General features: G+C 27.9%; 1 protein-coding gene across 1 annotated transcript; it reads left to right on the forward strand.

The window, feature by feature from the left end:
* The first annotated feature begins 439 nt into the window (after positions 1-439).
* On the forward strand, positions 440-21,440 carry LOC122852821 (protein Wnt-6-like). Its single transcript, XM_044152896.1, has 5 exons — positions 440-1,571; positions 6,148-6,368; positions 20,407-20,526; positions 20,593-20,783; positions 20,865-21,440. The coding sequence occupies exons 1-5, from the start codon at positions 1,504-1,506 to the stop codon at positions 21,324-21,326; spliced, it is 1,062 nt and encodes a 353-aa protein (XP_044008831.1). The 5' UTR covers positions 440-1,503; the 3' UTR covers positions 21,327-21,440.
* Positions 21,441-21,663: the final 223 nt, after the last annotated feature.

Genomic DNA, 21,663 nt, shown 5'->3' on the forward strand with positions numbered 1-21,663 from the left:
TCCTGCTGCTAAATGAGCCATAATAAAAACTCCCGCTGGTCCTTTCACTTCTTTATTGTTTTAATATATACTTTTTATTTATTTATTTATTTTTTCATTTATATATAAAGATTATCTTTCATTGTCACATTTTATGAAACGGAAATTAATCATTAAAATTTTGTTGACAAATATTTTTCTTAATTATTAATTTTTTAAAATTTATATGTAAAAAAATTCTATATACCTGTTGTATTTTTGGGTTGTTTTTTTTGATTGTAGAAAAGAGTTTAAATGTAAAGATGAAAAAGAGGTGGCAGGAGGTTCTTAAAGAATATACTGATTCCAGTGCTGATGGTTATTTGTGGTGGGAGATATATATTTCCCTTTCCTTTATTCGCGATTACACTGTAGACACGCGGGGTAGGATTCAAAGTTTTTAACTGTGCCGCGAGTTTCTTGGCTGAGTCCCCCAAGAACACTGGACCCAAATCCAGACCCATATTGGTGGGGGTAAAGCAACACTCAAAGATCACGGTGACGTAGTTGCGGCAAGAACGCTGCCACGACGTGGTTTTTTTTTTTATTTGTTTTTATTTTTGTATTTACCATAACCAACGGATAAAATTTTCGTGTTTAACCCTTAATAAACATTTTTTTTTCATCATATAAACTATTAAAGATTAACAACAAAATTAGTCATCATAAATACATTGCTGAATGTTGTTTTTTTTTTTTTGGGATTTGAAAAAGACATTGTCATTTGGAAAACAGTCAGTGTGTGTGTGTGTGCAAGCAAAGGGCAAATTTGTATGAGAGTGGGAGGAAAAAAAAAAGTGGGAGACTGTAATTGGAATAAAAAAAAAAGGGAGGTGGTGGTGGTTGATTGAAGATGAAAAAAGAGGGAGGAGATATGTTAAAATTATAACCACCGGAAATTCATGTTATAAGATTTAAAAAAAAAAATTTTAAGTGTCTGACATTGCATGGAATTTTCTACTTAAATTAATATTATTATTATTATTTGGATGTAAATTGGAAATACTAATGAAACTGATGCTATTCATTTAAAAGTTTATTGCACATAAACAGCAAACATTTTCTCAATAACAAATTTTCTCGTTAAATTTTTTAATGGCAAATAAATTAGGTGATTATTGAAAAATTATATTAAATTTAAAATTATGTTGTAATTATGTTGTGAGACGCCTATCAGTGCAACCGATCATCGTGAAAGCCAGTTAAATTATATTTAAAAAAAAAAAATTAAAACTTGTTCGTTCAAGTGTATATATTTTTTATGTGCCAGAGTTCTAGAAGAATCAATTTTTATAAAATATTCTTCAGTTGAAATTTTGATACAGCACGTGAAACAATTATTAATTTTTTGTGACAATTTGACGTGAAAAAATTGATGAATAAATAAACAAAACGTGATTTATATTTATGACAATAATTTACAATAGACAAAAAAAAAAAATTACAAATAATTTTTAAATTTATTAATGAGAATTGAAAAAGGGAATGGAGATGCGACCACTTCTTGTGGCAATTTGCCTACTTTTTGTCACTCCAATCACTGGCTCATTCTGGTAAGCAAGAAAAAAATTTAATTTTATATTTTATATATCATTATTAATTATTTTTTTAAATGAAATATCTCGTACACGTGACAGTCATAAAACAAACAGAGTCAAACAAACGTCATCTGCATTTTACCTAACACTGCACACATTGAAGTACCAACGCACATAAATGTTGTTGCCTATATAATTTAACATTTATCCTTAACGCGCACTTTTAAGATTTTTTTAAAAGACTGTTTATAAACACACACTCTTGAAACGTCAAATAGTATATCATCTAAAAAAAAAAAAAACATACCCACCAGTATAATAAATCAAAAATGAAAAAATATAAATATATAACTCATTTAAAAATAATATTTAATAATAATTAAACCTCATAAAAACTACTAAATACATATATGCATTTTTTTTTTTCATATTAAAATCTTATATTTATCTTTTGTATATCTTTTTTTAGTCATGTTGTAATTAATTTCATGAGACCAAGTACTCCCGTTCATAATGTAAATATTTGTACAAGCGATAAAAGGATACACGGTTTTTATACTATTAGCACAAACTACGACAATCTGACATTATTTTCCACTTTCCTGCTAAAAAAAAAAAATGAATTAAAAAACACACAAGTTTGTAATTTTATGTATAATGATTATTTAAATTCCGTTAAAATAATTTATACATAAAATATGTTTGAATGATTTTATTTTTAATTTAAAAATTTTTTTTTACTCAATTTAAATTACTTTGTTACCTCAGTATAATTAATCCTTCTTACTGGATTTAATTTTTCATTATTATTATATATAGATTTTTTTTTTCTGTAACTTTTTTGAGTTTAAAATTTCGACATATACCCTTCTCATATAGTTGATGGGTCCTTCGGGAATGATTACGTTCTGGACAACGCGACTGAATTCTCTGAGATCATTGTGGATCAACAGAATTTATATTTTTTATTTAAAAAATATTTTTAAAATTTTTTTACACAGATGAATGTTTAAAAAATAAATAAATAAAAAAAAAAAAAAGTACTTTGATGAATTTTGTATCATTTATATCCATAAAAGTGGATCAAAAAGAGATCGAGTGCAATAATACAAAATATATATTATATAGGTAAACAAAAGGTAGAAAATAAATATATATACATATAAAAAAGATAAAAATAAAATTTTAAGACTGAAAATAAAGGTAGAAAATCGGGTGACAGTGAGAGGGTTGTATGTGCACAATATATATAAACGAAATGCAAGGTAAAAAGAAATAAGCCAACAAATAAATGTAGTAGAAAAATAATAAAAAAGAAGAAAAAAAAAAAAACGCAAAACGCATCTTATACTTTGGTTCGAAGCAAGTCAAGGAGTTAAACAAGTAAAGAAGTGAGCGAGGACGGACAATGGTCTCGCTCTGGCGTCACCGTAAATCTCGTTGAGCGCGTATAATTTGTAAGTTGACAGAGGCTCCCGTCCGCGTGGTCCACCTTTTCTTCTATATACCCATGGTATTTTTACCCTTTTTTTATATATATATATTTTATTTTATTTTTTTCATTTAGTTTTTTATATATATCAATGCAATTTTTTTGCAACAAACTTATCTCAAGAGCCAGTATAACGTACAGAACATCAGAATAACCATATATATAAAATGTCATGAAGTTAAATCACATAATGATTTTTTGTTTTTTTTTTTTTTTTTTGGCTTTTTTTACTTCTATATTTTCGGTTATTTCTTTTGGCTTCTGTTTTATTTTAAATTTTATTGTTTTTTTGTTTATATCAATTTTTTTTCTTTGTTGTCAATCAAGAATGTTGAAGATTTGAAAAAAAATTTATTTAATTTTTTTTTTTTTGCTTTAAATATATATATATAACATAATTTTTTATGCAGTTTGTGAGTCAAATCGAATGTTAAAATATTGCAGTTGGTTTGTAATAAATAATAAATAATAAAATAATAATAAATGCTCAAAGTGAATTGCCAATGACACGCTTGTATTCGTTGAAAAAAAAAAAAAAAAATGTTGGGGGGTATGAGTGGTAAATATTGCAAATCGCTGGGAGCTTTTTTTTTTTGTTTAAAAAAAAATTAAATATATATATATATATTAACGTAAACAATGAGTTCTGAATGAGGAAAAAAAAAATATATATAAATAAAACAAAGAATTGTGGTGTATATAAGACTTGAAAAATCTTTTTTTTATTATTATTTAATTTTACTGCATTTTCTTTGAGTCTTTTGACCTCTTATTTTTCTTTATTTCTTGATGGTGGACTCTCTTCTTGACTATTTCGTTCCAGGTAAGCTCAGACGTAACGAATTTGTCATGAACATGCTGTACCAATGGCAGCGTGCTAATTCAAATTTATGCTCGCTCTTGATGTGGGTCCACCTATGACCTTTCACCCTCCACCAACATTGCTTAGTGGTTGTTTCTCTTTTTTGCATTTTATTTTTTGCACTTATATATATGTGTATATAAAAAATATCAGCAAAAATAACCAAGGGCTTGTTGGAATTATTTATTTATTTATTTGATTTTTTTTTTTTTTTTATTTCTGTAATTTTTTCTTCATTCTCATGTCCTTTCACGAAGAAGTCGTAAAAAATGGATTTGATTTTAAAATGTTTTGAAAACAATAATGACAGAGTTGATGTGGATCGACTGTTATATTGCCTTTTGCAGTGGCAGCTTAAACAGCAACAGGTCCAACTGCACTTTGAATCGATTTTCAATCCTTCGGCATACTTTCTGAGAAATTCCAAATATATATGTGTGCAGTATATAATATATTCTCTCCCACTTTATTTCGTGTCATGCGGATTTTTTGCTTTTTTGTAACTTTATTTTTTTTGATCCTTGCTCTTTGAGTGTTGCTTTTATTTTTTTTACTTTTCAAATATATATACGCACACATTGTGTAAAATCCATTGATTTTACTATATATATACTCTCTTGTGCTGAATTGGATTCACTTAAATTCAAACATCAGAATGGCATAGGGACGAATGTCGGCATCACTGTCTATCCAAGTAGACAGCGTGGAGAATACTTTTTTTTTTTAATTTTATTTTATTTGAAGCAATGTGAGTGCTTCTAATGAGGCAATAAATAAAACGACTGACCAAACTCTTTCCCACTCTTATTTTTAAGCTCAACAACTTTAAGTATATTTACGTTTTGTTGATGATAATATTCAATGTCCTTGTCTCTTATTGATTTTTTATTTTCCAATTTGAAAAAAATTTAGATACTATTTTTATTTTATTGATTTAATTCTATCGATCATCTTCCTCTTTTTTTAAATAAATTTTTTCTCTTCATTTTGATGTTATAATCGATAAAAAAAAATTATCATAATGCACCTGACGATATGACGAATAGCTTTTTGATTGATACCGATTAATAAATAATAATTTGATTTATATAATTTTTTTTTTTTCCTCAAACTACAGTATGAGTTATTTTCATCGAGATTGATCACTCTTGAGAATGACATAAATTATTTTATTCAATAAAAATAATAATACAAATAATATATCTGAGCAATGATTAATTAATTATAAAAAAAAAAAAATGAGCTTGTCACATTTTTAATAACCAATGATTTTTCAGTTATTAACTTGGATATAATGATTTAATTAAATCGATTGAAATTACGTGAAAGTATGATATTAATTGCAATGTTGACAGCCAATCAATCAAATAATAATTAAATACAGCAAATGGTAGTTTTGATTTAACACAGATAATACTTAGATATATGTGTTTAATTGACGAGATAATAAATTTATTATTTTATAACTATAAATATTAAATAAATAAATACAAATTGTTTATATGAAAGTATAAATGCAAGTGATGTCATTAAATTATTCGAGTAAATTTTATACTTATTTCTTCATCGCTGAAATAAATCGTAAAAATATATATATTTTTTTTTTCGATATAGTCAACTGCAAATATGATGTGAAACGAAAATTTTCATTGAGTATACTAATGATGTTAATTAATTTTTATCGCCAGTTACAAAATATAAAAAAAAATTTATAAAAAAATTAAGATGCGGAGAGAGGAATACTTTCACATACAAGTTTTTTTTTTTTATTATTTTTTTCATTTACACTGCGTGTCGCATACTTTACCAGTTCTTTTATATTTTATATATAATTTTTTTTTAATTTTATTTTTTCGTTTTTCTTTTGTGTTTAATTTGGTCTTACTATATTTTTCCATCATTTCGTTCGTCTCCGTTATATACGTTCAAGAATACGTGCGTAATGGGCCGCAAGCTTTATAATTATCGTAATGGCAATGGTATGTTTTCACTGATGTTTATTTATTTATTTTTTATTTTTATCTCTTTTCTATTTATTGTGTTATTTATCAACATTTTAGAAGCTCATAGAGGTGATTCATCGTGCGATCTTGGTTGTTTTTTTCTTAATGCGTTATATGCCTTGAGAGTCATACCTCATTAAAATTAAAAAATAAAATAAAATAAATAAATAAATAATAATTATTATTTAAGATAAAATTTTAATCAATTTTTTCTATCTATTGTTTATCAAATAGGACTGTTGGTAGCCAGGTGGTGATGGATCCTATGGTTGTTTGTAAAAAAACTCGTAGATTACGAGGTAAATTGGCTGATATTTGTCGAAAAGAACCGTCATTGTTAAAAGAAATATCAAAAGGTGTTCAAGTTGGTACGAGAGAATGTCAACATCAATTTCGTAATCGTAGATGGAATTGCACAACTGTCAAACGTTCATTAAGAAAAATTTTACTTCGAGGTAAGTTTTTATATATGTTAAATTAGAAAATAAATTAATGAAGTCCCTATTATATTCGTAAGAAAAAAAATTAAGTAGTTCTTTGGAAGGCACTAATGTTAGAGAAGCATGGTGACTCAAATAACCTTCCTAAAAAATTTCCCCCCGAAAGGAACACACAGTTATTTCAGCAACTATCTCATGTAACTTGTTTTTTTTTTTTTTTATATATATTTTTTATAATCCATGATCGTGAAACAGGATCAACGAATATTAGCTTATACTGCTAGTGAGCCAGATGAGAGTATCGATTCCACGTGATCGAACCCGACAACTAAATCGAAGACACAGCGTCAATCCGATCGGTTCCCATATAGTTCAGTCAACAAGCTAAATTGATTGAACATTATTTTTTTAATTTTGTTTTTTTTGCCTCGTTTAAATTTGTCGAAAATGGAGCTGTCAGATTGAGTGCTCCTTTGGTAGCATGACAGATTGGCCACACTGTATGTCATATATTTTTCGACATTAGTAGCAATCTGTTTTCTTAATTAATCAGTTGATTTTTTATTTATTTATTTTTAAAATATCATCTAGAATTTCAATTTAATATACATTTTATATTTGTTAATTCAAATTGATAGACGTGTGAATTTTATTATATTTAATATTTGATTTCAAAAAAAAAAAAAAAAAATATTTAACGTGGATCGCCAATATTGATTGGACCATGTCATCATGTTTGAAGCACTTTTTAAGATAATATATTTAATATAAAAAAAAAGGAAAAGAGAGAAACAAAAATCTATCGGTTCCATTAATCGAATATTCGAATTCGAAGCAAGATGTAAGTCAACGGGACAGGTGGAAGAAGCAACGAAAACTTTTGAACCGATTAAAATGAATATTCCACTTCGTTTCAACTTCACATTCAATTTGTTTATCGATTGAATTTTTATCTTTTATTTTTTGTCACTCGTCTATTTCCATGTAGAATAAATAGATAAAAAAAATAATAATATTTACTTTGGATTATCGATTAGAGACTTAGAGTTGAGACAGTATAAATATTAAATAGAAAAATTAATATCAAATTGTGAAAACAGTATGTGTTATTTATCCCACTTGGACAGATACTTTGATGTCATCATAAAGAGAAAATAAATAAATATAAATAAAAAACTTTGAATGGATGAAGAAATGTGATGACAGGATCAGACATGTTTGAATGATCCCTTCGCCACAGGAGTCATTTTCGGTAGACTCCCAGAAACATCCAATAAATATATATAATATTGTGCAACAGGGACTACGTTTAAATATATTTGTGTTTATTTTTTTTTTTTTTTTTGTGAAATATGACTATATTTTTATGAGATTAAAAATTTAATACTATTTAAGGATTTCTCTATACTTTTTTTTTCTTCAGTCTTTGTGTATATCTTTGTAGAGTTATGTTACACTTTCTCGCGGTTCTATACAAAAACCCAAAATAGCATCAAATTATGTTCTCTGAAATTTTTTTAATTAAAAATTTCCAAGACAAATCAAAAACATTTATTTTTTTAAGTTTTCATAACTCAAAGAGTTGCAGTTTTAATTATGCCAAATCGTGCAAAAAGAAAAAAACAATTTTTTTTTTTCATTGAAATTGAGTTGAGTAATTACAGTAATTTGTTTAGTTGTTGATTCGTTTAGTTTTAGTCAAGTCACGACAACTGAATGATAGTTAAATTCTCTAAATTTTTTTCTTTCAATAAATTATCAATTGTTTATAATTATTTTAAAAATGATATTTATTTTATTGCTTGTACGATACATACAATTTACAATCGTAAATAATTCCGCAAAGAGTGTATGTGCCAGTGGGACAAATACTTAGCCAAGAGAAAGCTCTAAAACAGCATGAGTGTATCATGAAATATGCACATTAAATGTTTGCCTATATTACATATATTATATAGTAATCATAAAATCAAAAATAAATATACCAATTGTCATAAAAATATCAAATCAAGTATAAACTATTGAGAGATTGAAAAAAAAATTTAGTCATCATCATATAATCATGATTGTCATCTTTATGCGCCCATCAGCATCAACTGTGGTAGCAGTGATATTAATATATTTTTCAAGTGTTTCATGATGGCTCTTTCATCTTTTTGTAAATAATGTTTTGTGGCCGATCATAGCGTATGATGCTGTTTGAGGTTATGTTCAGTATATCTATACAACCCGTGGCGACTGAAGACAGCTCATTGTCCATCGTTTCTCAGATAAGAATGATTTATGCTTTTTCATCTCTTAGCCAACCACTATTGGTAATAGCCCCATACATTGGAATATAAAATTTAAAAAAAAAAAAAACACTTCTCACATTATGTTGCTGTAACTTTTGTCAATGAAGTAGTAACTCTTTCAAAATTTTTTTTTCAAATATTTATATCCTTTTCTTTTTTTGAAATTTATTATTATCATTTATTAAAATATATTATAATTTATTTTATTTATAATATAGATATATTTATTTATTAATCACTCAATAAAATTAATTTTTTTTTTTATATATTTTATATAATGAATAATTAATATATATTTCATTATGAGAATGTTGGAAAACTTGAATTCCAATATGTATACTTTGTCTATATAAAATTAGTAAACCTACTTAATTTTTTTTCTTTATCTAATAAAGAATTTTTAAAAGATGAAATTCCATTTAAATTAAACAAAATAAAAAAAAAAAAAAAAAAACTTGTTTTCTTTGGTACTTGCCTTTCTATATACCTTGAGAGATTTCTTGTAACTTAAACAGACCGAAGAAAAAATATATATATATGGAGACACTATATTTAAACTACTGGTGACGACGCCTATCTTAATTCCCGATTGACATTTATTTATCTGGCGACGTTTAATTTTTATGGTCGCGATCCACCGATAGGGGACCAGGTAGCTTCCTACTGTGTGGTCCCACGGGAAGATGTTTGGAAACGATCACTAGCAGACCTTCTTCAAATTGGTCTACCAAGCTGCCGTTTCAAATGGTAACTTATGTCTTCTTTTACTCATTTTTTTATTTTTTTTTTCATCTTTCTAATTTCAATATATTGCCATCTCTATTCTTTTAACACCGCACTCTGAGAGTGGCATTATTCTTAATTGAGGGCCAATCCAAGAGAGAAAATAAAATGAAAAAAAAAACAGGTTCTAATTTATTTATATTTCTAATAAAAAAATAACAAAATGGAAACAGTATTTAAAAGATAAAAAAGAAAGAGGAATCAATGTCATTTTTTAATAAATTTCATCAAGGTATCGGCTACTCAACACATATATATAAAGCTACCGTAAATGAGCTTCCATTTGATGGCTTATTTTCGCTGTGCGGTCAAAGAGAGAGCTGTTGTATATGTTTCGATTAATTCACGTTTAGAAATGACTTGTTTCGTTGCTAGTCAGTTTGCATTCATGGAAATAAAGTCGACTGTTTACGCGTTATATATGAAAAAAAAAAAGTCAACGGTGGTGGTCTTTTATACTCATTTCTTTTTATCATACTCTATATCTTCCACATTTATTTTTTTTTTATTTTCCAAATTAATACCTCCTTATGTAGGAACATTAAATGCTAAAAAAAAAAAATAATCTTAATATACAAAATAAAAACAAAATCTTAAAAAGAATCAGCCAAATAAAATCGCCACTAAATTGGGGCTAATTATTTGGCAGTAAACGCCATGCGGCAAGTTTCTAGGCGCGCGCGCTCGTAAAACGACTCCCTGCCGCCCGCAAGGACCTGAATATCTCACTCCGATTGTAATCTTTCCAATAAACTCGACAACTTATTGAGGTGGTCTTGTAGAATATATATATGTAGAAGGTCTTTCTTATATATACTCACATCATACGGATTATATTCGTTTAACGCGATTAATGTTATTCACACCCCCTACATTTACATTTAATATGAAATTCATTACAAATGTATAAATAAATTTTTTATTCATGCATCTAAAAATTTTACGATCTCAACGCTTGGTATTTAAAATTGTCCATTCTAGCTATAGCACTGAGTCGCTACTTGCATGTGGTTTTTTTAGTAAAAAAAAAAAAAAAAAGTTCAGTAGCTTGCTGCATGCTGTGCTCGTGTCAAGATTCGGATCCAATTTCTGTATCAGGTTTAGTCTAAAAATAAGTACAAAAATACTAGAATATAAATTTGATTACCTGCAAAGTCGGAATTTAAATTTTTTAAATTGAAACATAAGATGACATGCTGTCAAATTAAATCAGCATGTCCTTCAGCGAAATAAAAACACAAAGCAATTATATTTTTAATGACAAAAAAACTCTATTTTTAGAAACAATATATAATTTGTTGTTTTGTATGGTATATGCATTGCTATATGGCTTATATTAAGATGAGATTTTAGTGTCAATGAGCTGAGTGGTGAAAAGGACGAAAATTCGTGGGCGTGATAATGAGAAGACAAATGGGTGAACGAGTTAACAGCGATGTGCTAAGTGTTTGCTTTCTTGAAGCAATGTCAGTGTTAACTAATGTGAGCTCGCTCACTGCATAAATAACAGCTTAAACATATGTACCCACCGTTGCTATCCAAATTGTCATTAGTCACTCATTACATACAAATGTATACAGTCGAGCTTTTTTGTTGAACATTTATCTCATTCATACTTAAACATGGTAATGTCACAAGTAATCGATACTCTTTTATTGTTTAAAGAAAAAAACCGAGTTTAAGATTAGCCACATATCAAGGATAAAATTGTCGAACAGTGTGAAATCTCCCAAAGCAAATTAGACATGTATATGAAGAGAATAGATTCTTGACTCATGCGGAGCTTGCTTGTCGTTAGTTTCGCTATGGGTTTACATCTTGACATCTCGATTTTAACCCTGTGTCTCACTATGGGATCACTTTCTTTGTAAAACATTTCGTTATTCACACTTTTTTTTTTTTTATTTTTAAAAATAACCTCCCTCTTGTACTTGTTACAAAATATATACTAATTCTATTTCACACCGTCTGTTGATATAATAGGTATGAAAAACAACAAAACTATAATCTTCATTCAAACAAACAACAATATTTAAATAACAAAAAAAAAAAAAAAACACTAATAATGATTATGCGATTAAAAATTACCATAAAAATAGATAATCAATTTTTAAATAGCCATTTAACTTGGACAATTACATTTATTGTCAATGTTCCGATGATGATGATGCGTTATATGTTTTTTTTTTTTGGTCAATAATCGGCTTTTCTAAACATCTTTGTTGGAGGTCTAATGTAAAACTTCTTCGGGGGTCGCTTCAAAGAAAACGCTTTGTAAAAAAAAAAAAGAGGGTGGATAGTTCATGAAAGGTTTGCGCAAAATATTATCGGTCAAGTATGTGGCACTTTTAAATAAATTTAGTTGGTATATAAACGTGGTTTTTTGACACCCAACAGAGACTCACTGTCGTCGCTTAGAGCATTGTATTTTCTTTTGCTGCGACAAGATGGGCGTGTGCGATCATCATGATTTATTTACGACATTTTTCGATTCACAAGAGTTTGTTGTATTCGTGTGTTTTCTTTTTACCCTCCCTCAATTTTAGCTGATCCCAAAAAAAAATAAAAAAATCAAAAAATAACGTAAAGCGGAAAACAACAAGCCAGCCAGTAGTCATGGGTTTTTCTGTTTCATTCTGTCACACTGCAGGTGATCTTTTTCGATCACCTGAGAAGTGCTAACGTCCAATACATTCTGACAATGGCAATTCTATAAGTACCGATTATCGAGGTGCGTGTCGTTTCTCTTGTGTATTTTTTTTTTTTTTTTTTTTTTTTTAAGGTACAAGCTAAGGTTTTTTTTTTTATTCAAAGTGTGTAACTGATTTTTCATTCTTTTCATATGGCTATAGAGATGAAAAAAAAAAGACGTTGACGGCGCAACTAAATGTGAAGGTTGAGAAAAAGTTAACTATATGTTGCAAGGATATATAGTGAGAGAGGGAGTATAGGATGGCTAATTGATGATCGCTCCAGGACATTTTCTTTCCTTTCTTCAAAGAAATTAAGTCTATTCCAAAAATCATGATCATGAAATTCTTCACATTTATTGGCATTCTTTTGCGTTGTATAAAAAATAGTTTTTTTTTTTTCTTTTTTTTCTAAATAGCATGACCAAATAATTTTCTATATTTGTTTTTTTTATTTTTTCCTTTTTTAAACCCCTGGATAGATTGAAGAAGACATTACTTCATTGACTTGAAATATTCGTAAACGGGCCAGGATGATATATAGAGAAAAATAAATTAAATAAATAAACAATATATAAATATCGATATTTTCGAAGAACAACGACGTAAGTGCATATGTAAGTCTTATGTAGTTACGTTATTGTTCTTCAAGAACAGCAATATATTAAATACAAAAAAAAAAATAAAATAAAAAACTTTAGTATTGTCGGTGTACTTGCACAAAGGGGATTGACAACAGCAAACAGTTTAGTGTCCCGTACGTTTATTGTGAATCCAGAGGACTACTGTGCTTAAAAGATATCCTGGCATCAAGACAGATCTGTGACTCTGTAAAACTTCTCTCGTTTCTCACTGACATTTGAATGCTTCCATATACGTGGTATGGTGGATGAAGGCGGGAAAGCCAACGAGACTCTCTCGACAAGAAAAAATAAAATAAAAAAAAAAAATGCCAGAAATGGAAGACAACCAGATTGGCTCACCAACGCAGAATTTGCAATGGTAAATAAATAAATGAATAAATAAATAAATCAATCAATGGATAAAAAAAAAAAAACAAATGAACGAAAGAAAGAGAAAAAAGTGTAATAATAAAATTTACAATTTGACTCTTTTTATGATTAAAAAAAAAAGCTAAATAATTATATAATATTAATATTACAAATTTTTAGTGTTAAAAATCACACAAGTCTTTTTAATATACAATACAAATATTCAATTAAATCTATTATTATATGAAAATAAAATTTATATAAGGGTATATAAAAATGGTGAAAGAAAAAAAATATAAAAAACCAGAAATTCAAAGATGTTTTATTGGCAAGTATCTCATCGAAGTTGCGAGGAATCGAAAACACACAGAGCATAATGATTACTCGACATTTCAAAGTCCCTCTTGTGACGTGTTTGAGTGTCAAAGTAAAACCAGTAGAGTTAAAAAGAGTTAGAAAATAAGTATTAAAAAGAATAAAATAAAGATAAAAAAAAAAATGATTGCTACATATATGAAAATAAAAATAAAAAAACAAAAAAAAAATGAGGATATATATACGAGTTGAAAGAAGATCGAAGTCTCCGCAATTGGTCATTCGGCGATTTTTGTCGGGCATTCATGCGTCCAAGGTAGATATTTATTGGAAAGACTTTGAGTTGAACGCAACTGGGTTTCAACGATGGTTAGTACCCCCCTTTTTTTACCTCTTCTTTCATCCATACATCTCCTCATCCCCATATATATTTATTTATTTATTTTTTTCATTTATTTATTTATTTTTATTTTTTTTTTTATTCATCTCCTCTCGCCCCTTCTTGGTCGCGTATTCTCATTGAATATTCTTCGAGTTATTTACGGGATGCCGTCGAGATTTATACGCCACGTCTCGCCATCCGTGTCTTTTTTCCCCTTACCTCTTTGCGTTCCTTTAACTTCCATACCTTATTACTTTTTTTCCTTGTCTCTTCCCTTGATTCACCACAAAACTAACGTTTCAGTGTCTCTTACCCTCATTCTCACGCGGAAAAATATTTATCCAATGCACTTCTTTGTGAATTCTTTCGAATATATATAAAAAGTATTTTTGTGTGTATTTTTTTTTTTTTCTTTTTCTTATGCACTTGCACGAACGACAACCACGACACTCTGATAATGATATACATTGCATTAAAATTTACCAAAATAAAATACATTTAATGTATGAGAATAATTTTAACAACCATCATTTCACCTTTCTCCAAAGTATGTCACATATTTTAATTTATTATATTTATTATATGTGCGAGGTGATTATTTGAGCTACACACATATATAAATATTATTTATTTAAATGAAAAAAAAATGACAATTTTAAATTACTATTTGGACATATATCTGTCAGGGAAATATTTGATTAAAAATATTTACAAATGTTGGGTAAATTCACATGTCAATGGGAATGATATTAATGTCATTTATTAATGATAAAATAAGTTACATTACTATATGTATAAAAGACATACCAAGGACACTGCAATCACATTGTATTTATTGATGACAGTAGCAATAAGACATCAGTCAATTGTTGAATGAATAATAGTTGAAAATTGTGGGTGATTAATTTTACGTTAGTATATATGTAGTTGAAAAAAAAAATATATATAGATAAAGAAGATCATTGAATGTTTATACTTTGGCATTTGGCTTGTTACAAATCGAAAGAAATGTCATTTGAATTTGTGGTAAGTTCCAGTGAAACTTGGTGATGTGAGGGTGTCACCAGTGCAGCTAAGAATAAGATAAATGTTGTTGTAATGTGACGTTAAGAGTTACAGAATAAACGCGAATCGATTGTATGGACATTACGAAAAAGATTGTGAAGAAGACCGAGTGAATTGAATATATGTGAAACAAAGAGAATTGGTATTTTAACGGTGAATAAAATGTATTTATATATATTAAATTTAAAATGTGACAATTTGTGTTCAATGAGCTTTTATATATATTTACATTTTACGTTTATTTATACATAAGATACAAATCACCTGTACTTGCAATTATTTGTGAATAATTTTTAAACATTATTTTAATTTTAACAAGCATGAAAATACCGCGCACGAGTTAGAAGTTATATACAGCAATCATGATATATATCCATGGCATACTTAGACGATAACAAATGACTAATATATTACCTGCAATTATCAATATAGCATTACATAATATACAAGAATCAATTAATCAACGTGTTATTCATAGAGAAAAATAATAAAAAAAAATTTAAAAATATGTTTGTTCATTGTCGGTTGTGTACTGATGACTACTGACATTTTAAATAAATCAATCAACGCATTGCCACACAGTTATTAACAAGATTCTATTGTAGACAAGTAGTTTGTGCTACTGCAGTGTCTGTCAATGCATTTTGTAAACGCATATTTATATATACATAAAGATTCAATATTTATGTATCAATTATAATGATTAACTATAGTTTATTTATTTATTTTAAAAGTCGTGCATTTTTTTTTTTTTCTTAAAGCTACACTACAAATAATTTTATAGAAATAAAAAAATTAGGTTTATGAATTTATCGTTGAGTTTATCGATTGATTGATTTTTATTAAAATTATCACAATTATTTATATAAATTCATGATTAATTTATCGATTGAAAATTGTGGTATAGTTCAACACCAGATGAATTTTTTCAAATAGTTTATCAAGTTTAAAAAAGTTCAAGACTATTTGACATGTCATTAATGAAATAAATCAAGAATTCTCAATGCATCTGTGCATCTCAACATCAACAATTCCCAAACATAAAGCCAATTATTGTTATTTTATTTGTTCAAAGTACTTTGATCAATTAAAAGTCAACACGTGGTGGAAGTTCATATAGCAAGCAACTTTGTGAACAAAAAAGCAATAAATAAATAAAAAATTCAAACTAAAAAGGTAAATGAAAAAAATTAAAAGATATAAAAAATAAAATCATGAAAAATAAAAAATAAAATTAAGCAAAAAGAAAAAAAAAAAAGGAAACGCAGAGATGAAAAAAAAAAAGGGGCGATGGTCAGTTAAAGAGCGCGTAAGTTTTAGCTGTAGCGGATAATGCCATGGAATGCTGATAATTGGCTGGGCAAGGTTTTCTTCGTCTCTTAGGCTTCCACTTTGTGCCTCAAGGTGGATAACTATACACAGTGATAGAAAAAGAAAGAAATAATATTTTAAATCAAGTTAAACAGAGATAAATAAATGAAAAGAAGAAAAAAACGAAAGAGAAATCAGACTCTCTTCAAGTTGGTTTGCGCGCACCTGGCAGCAAAAGGACCCCAACGTATATATACCCCGCGAGATCATCGGCCCATGCCGATCCCTCGTGTCTAATTGATCCAAAGTGATTTATATCACCCGGCATGCTCTGACTCATTCGCGAGAGACGATATCCAATGTACTCCCTCTTTTTTTTGAAAAAAAAAAAAATCCTACAATTCTCTCGCACGCGCATTCTCCAACTTCAACGATCCATGCTATATATATAAAATAAAAGATATGCAATGTAAAAAACGAAAATGTGATATGCAGATTTGGTTATCATTTAATTTTATTATTATATGTACCCATATACTTGTAGATCTTTTTGATATGTTTTTTTTAAATCTTACAAAAAAATGATAAGATAATTTTTTAAATTGATTATTTAGGCAGAAATTTTATATGATTTTAATGTTAAAAAATGAAAAAAAATATTTGAAATTTCTGGTTTTTTGAGAGACGTTTGACATGGTGACATGGACCGCGCATATATATATTCTATATTTATATACACACACACGGGAAGATGGAATGATCAGAAAAAAGTAAATAAAAAAAAAATTGAATTCTAAAAACATAAAAAAGATGAGGGGTATATATACGCAGAGAACTGCATAATATGATATACAAAAAAAGCAGCTAGTCCTTCAAAGGAAGATGATCAGACGTTTCATTGGCGGCGGGGTAATACGTTGCTTCCGTCATGTTGGTAGTTGTTGGCGATAAAAAAAGAGAGAGAGAGAAAAGAAAAAGAAAGGGAAGATATTCGGATGCGCGGAGATACTTTAAATCCACTGAAAATTGTGTGGAAGTAGCAAAGAATTGTCGATACTCTTGAGAGAAAGAAAACAAGTCAATGTATATAAGGTAAAAAAGTGAGATGAAATGTATATATGGTCCCTTTGGGGCCTTCGTTTCGAACTTGATATCAGATCGCTCGTATAAAAACTATCGTATCGTTTAAATACGCACTGAAAGGTGAGGCGATGCATCAGAAGATACGCGGGCGGTGGCAGCCACGGTCCGTCGGTTCGTCCGTTCGTCGATCCGCGTTTAAGATATAACAACTAAGGAATCCATGGGAACCATGGAAAACCAGCATCAACACGTGGTATAACCTATTCGCTTATATAGTATTATATACTATATACTTTAACCAATATTATCTTTTGTATTTTCTATATCTCAGATTGTTTTATCCCTTGTTCTTAGATACATATACTATTGTTTTACAAACTTGCCACCTTTTATTATTATCCATGTTTATACAATTCATTATCATGAACCAGTTTTTTTTTTTTCTTCATTAAATCATTTGTTTGTTATTTTTTTTTCTATGATGATCACTGTATAAATATACTCTTTTTTTTCTTTACTTGTCGACTCACCTAAAAGTCTTTCTTTCCTCAAGCTTCGAACATTTTTTTTCACCACGAAAACTCATCAATATTTATCATCAGATCTGAAAAGTAGATGCAATCAACCCCGTGTGGCTAACGATGAAAATTGCATTAGTATAATATCAAACGTATAAATATTACATACAAAGTTACAAAGGGATAGATCGATACTTGGACAATAGAGTAAAATCACAAGTGTTACTATGGATCAATATTAAAATATATAAATAAATAAATAAATACATAAATAAATAATAAAAAATATACATCAAACACACAAGATGAGAATGCATTGGTTTGTGCTCGTTACGCATTTAAGGTGAACGAAGTCGGTTAATGTAATTGCGCCGGAATTGGCATAAGCTTGGCGGAAACACACTGCCGACTTGTGTGCACTCGTTTTTTATATATATACATATTTACGAATTTGATCGCACTACACGATAACGTAAAAACTTGCAATGCAAGGTAACTTGGCATTCGTGTTTATCAGGTATAGATATCCTTACATATATAATAAACAAAACTTCCAAGTGGAGCCATACCTGCAATTGATGGATTTTCTTTCTCACATATTTTCATTTTACTATATTATATATATATATCGTTCACATATGCTGGCAAAGATGGCCGTAATTGGAGTGGCATTCCGCGTTATGAGTTAATTCTATCGATTGAAATTCACGATATATATTAACGAGATGCTTTAAATAAAGCTCGTATCCATGACACGTGCCAATTGCCAACTTTACACGACGTCTTCTTTTTAATATACATATATTTATTTTTTTTTACTTATATTTTTCAACAACTGCAATGTTCAATTAGGTGCTGATTAAACTAGCCACATGCTATATCTGATTTTTATCTTATCTAAATACCACATCATCGTGTTATTTACAAACATTAAAGTTGACCTTTTTTTTCATTCAACTTATTCTTTGTATAATGATTGGTATTTTATAGAAAATTTACTTTATCAATATATATTTTTTTTTTTGGTCAAAATAACACTGTTTTAACGTGACAAATTAAACAATTATATGAATATTTATGTTATATATACATTAAATGATATAGCAAACTAATAATGAAAATATTATTTTCTCTAATATTATATAGAGTCATAGTTATGATTGCTAAAATTTCATGATAACGTGAATAAACTGTTATTATGTACAGTTATTTTAATGTCTTTCAGTTTGATCATAATCTGTCTTAATGCAATATACACACTATGAGTTTATGAATGAAGTAACTACGGTCAAAAAGGAAAAAAAAAAAAAAAAGAGACCAGCTTGAAGGATTTGCAAAGCCCGGATACAATATATATTGTATATAAAGAACAAGATAATAATAATACAGTGCACATGATTGATCACATATAGTAGAACCAAAAAAAAAAAACCATCGAGACATTGAAGAGGAAGAGTGGCTGGATGATGAAGAAGAAGGAAAAAAAAAAAAAACAAATCAAACAATTTATAGTAGTGTAATTTGGCGTATGATATAGATTTTATTATTATTAAAATTTTTTATTCTTTAAGGGTTAGAACTGGCGTAGTATTGTTCAGCTAATGATGGAGTGGAAACGTGACAGGTGTAACCCAATATGTGCCACGCGAAAGGTGGATATATCCAGTCAGTAACCAGTCGAGTATATTCTCAATTTAAAAAAGCCTGAGATTCAAAAATACTTCCCAAGACCTTGAACAAGTCTGTATTCAAATTGTGCTAATTCATCATTTGCATATAATAAAATTCCAAAGAATAAAAAAAAATTAAAATCATTTGCAATTATATTTTGCTTATAATTTTCGATAATGTTTTTTGAATTTTTTTTAATTGTATTAATCACATTGCGCTGCGTTTACTACGATATATCTATGAAAAATATTTTAAATGGTATTCAACAGTAATTGGACAATTGGCAAACTCTTTTATTTACTGATGAAAACACAAGATGTTCATTTGTATCGAATCATAAATCCTCAAGTGTTTTATTTCATTAAAATTCTCTTGAATATTTTTTTAATGTCGAATTTATATTTATATTTAAATATAAAGAATGAACCAATAGATGCATGTCGGATTCGCTTATTTTATCGTAAATATAATTTACAATAAACCCAGGGCATTTATCAATATATATAAGTGTGGTTACATTTTGTCTATACGCCTTACAATATCCATTAATCGACATGCTATTACACCATGATAGTCGTGCAAAAATAACCTGACTCGCATGAGCTACCATTTCAGTTTTGCGATTGAAATTTAAGATAGTATATGTGCTTGGTTAAATTGCAACTTTCTGAAGAAATATAAAAAATATCTTGTTTACTGTTTCATGTTTGATGCGATTTAAAACTATATACTGCAGATATTATTTATATATACACATAGGAAATGATTTTAAATCTCAAGATGATGATGAGAAATCCAGTTGCATGTTTAAAATTTTTTTGTATATTAAATATAAACTATATACAATCAGATATAATTTTGATGTTTGTTTGTAAAAAATTGTTGAAAATCATTTGTTGATATACATGCTATTATTAATTGATTATATTATTTTTATATTTAATTACAGATACAAGAGAAACTGGCTACGTTAATGCAATCACAGCAGCTGGTGTAACTTATGCTGTTACTCGGGCATGTACAATGGGTGATCTTGTTGAATGTTCATGTGACAAAAGAACATCTTCTGGTAATTGAAAAAAAATTATTAAACAATTATTGATCAAAGTAATATTAATTGTTTTTTTTTTTTTAGGCTATAAATTAAATAAAAAAAAAAATAAAAATATTGAAAAAATGACTGAGGGTGAATGGGAATGGGGAGGATGTGGTGATAATATTAATTTTGGATTTAAAAAATCACGTGATTTTATGGATGCACCATTTAAAAAAAGAAGTGATATAAGAACACTTGTAAAACTTCATAATAATGATGCTGGTCGTTTGGTAAATAAATATAATATAAATTTATTATAATAGCTTTGTTGCTTTATTTTATTTTTTTTTTAAATAATTTATATTTTATAGGCTGTACGAAATTTCATGCGTACCGAATGTAAATGTCATGGTTTATCTGGTTCATGTACAGTTCGTACATGTTGGCGTAAAATGCCATCATTTCGTGAAATTGGTAATCATTTAAAAGAATCATTTGATGGTGCTGCTAAAGTTATACCAAGTAATGATGGACATAATTTTATAACTGAAGGAACAACAATAAAACCACCAAGTCGTTTTGATTTAATTTACAGTGAAGAATCACAAGATTTTTGTATATCAAATTATGAAACTGGATCACTTGGTACACAAGGAAGACAATGTAATTCGACAAGTCAAGGTGTTGAAGGATGTGAATTACTTTGTTGTGGTCGTGGTTATGATACAAAAATTATTAAAGAAAAAGTTAATTGTCAATGTCGTTTTAAATGGTGCTGTGAAGTAACATGTAAAAGTTGTCTCGAAAAAAAAACAATCAACACTTGTCGTTGAATATTACATCTTTTTTTTTTATCATAATTCAATAATATTATAAATTAATTATCATAATTTTCTTTGTTTTTGCAGATACATTTCATTTAAATTTTTTCTGCATTAGTTGTGATTTAAGACTACGTCATTATTCATTAATCATATTATTGATTAACTATCATTTTCTATTTTTATATTCAAATTATAATAATATTTGGTAAGTTGATAAATTTTCAAATCATTTATTCTTAATTTTATTTTTAAAATTTACTTGATAATGTTTTTTTTTTTTTCCTACTTATAATTAGTGATACTAGATATTAAAATATGGATAGATATATATGAAAAAAATAAAATA

The sequence above is a fragment of the Aphidius gifuensis genome, linkage group LG3, assembly GCF_014905175.1.
Source record: "Aphidius gifuensis isolate YNYX2018 linkage group LG3, ASM1490517v1, whole genome shotgun sequence".
NCBI classification, from domain to species: Eukaryota; Metazoa; Arthropoda; class Insecta; order Hymenoptera; family Braconidae; genus Aphidius; species Aphidius gifuensis.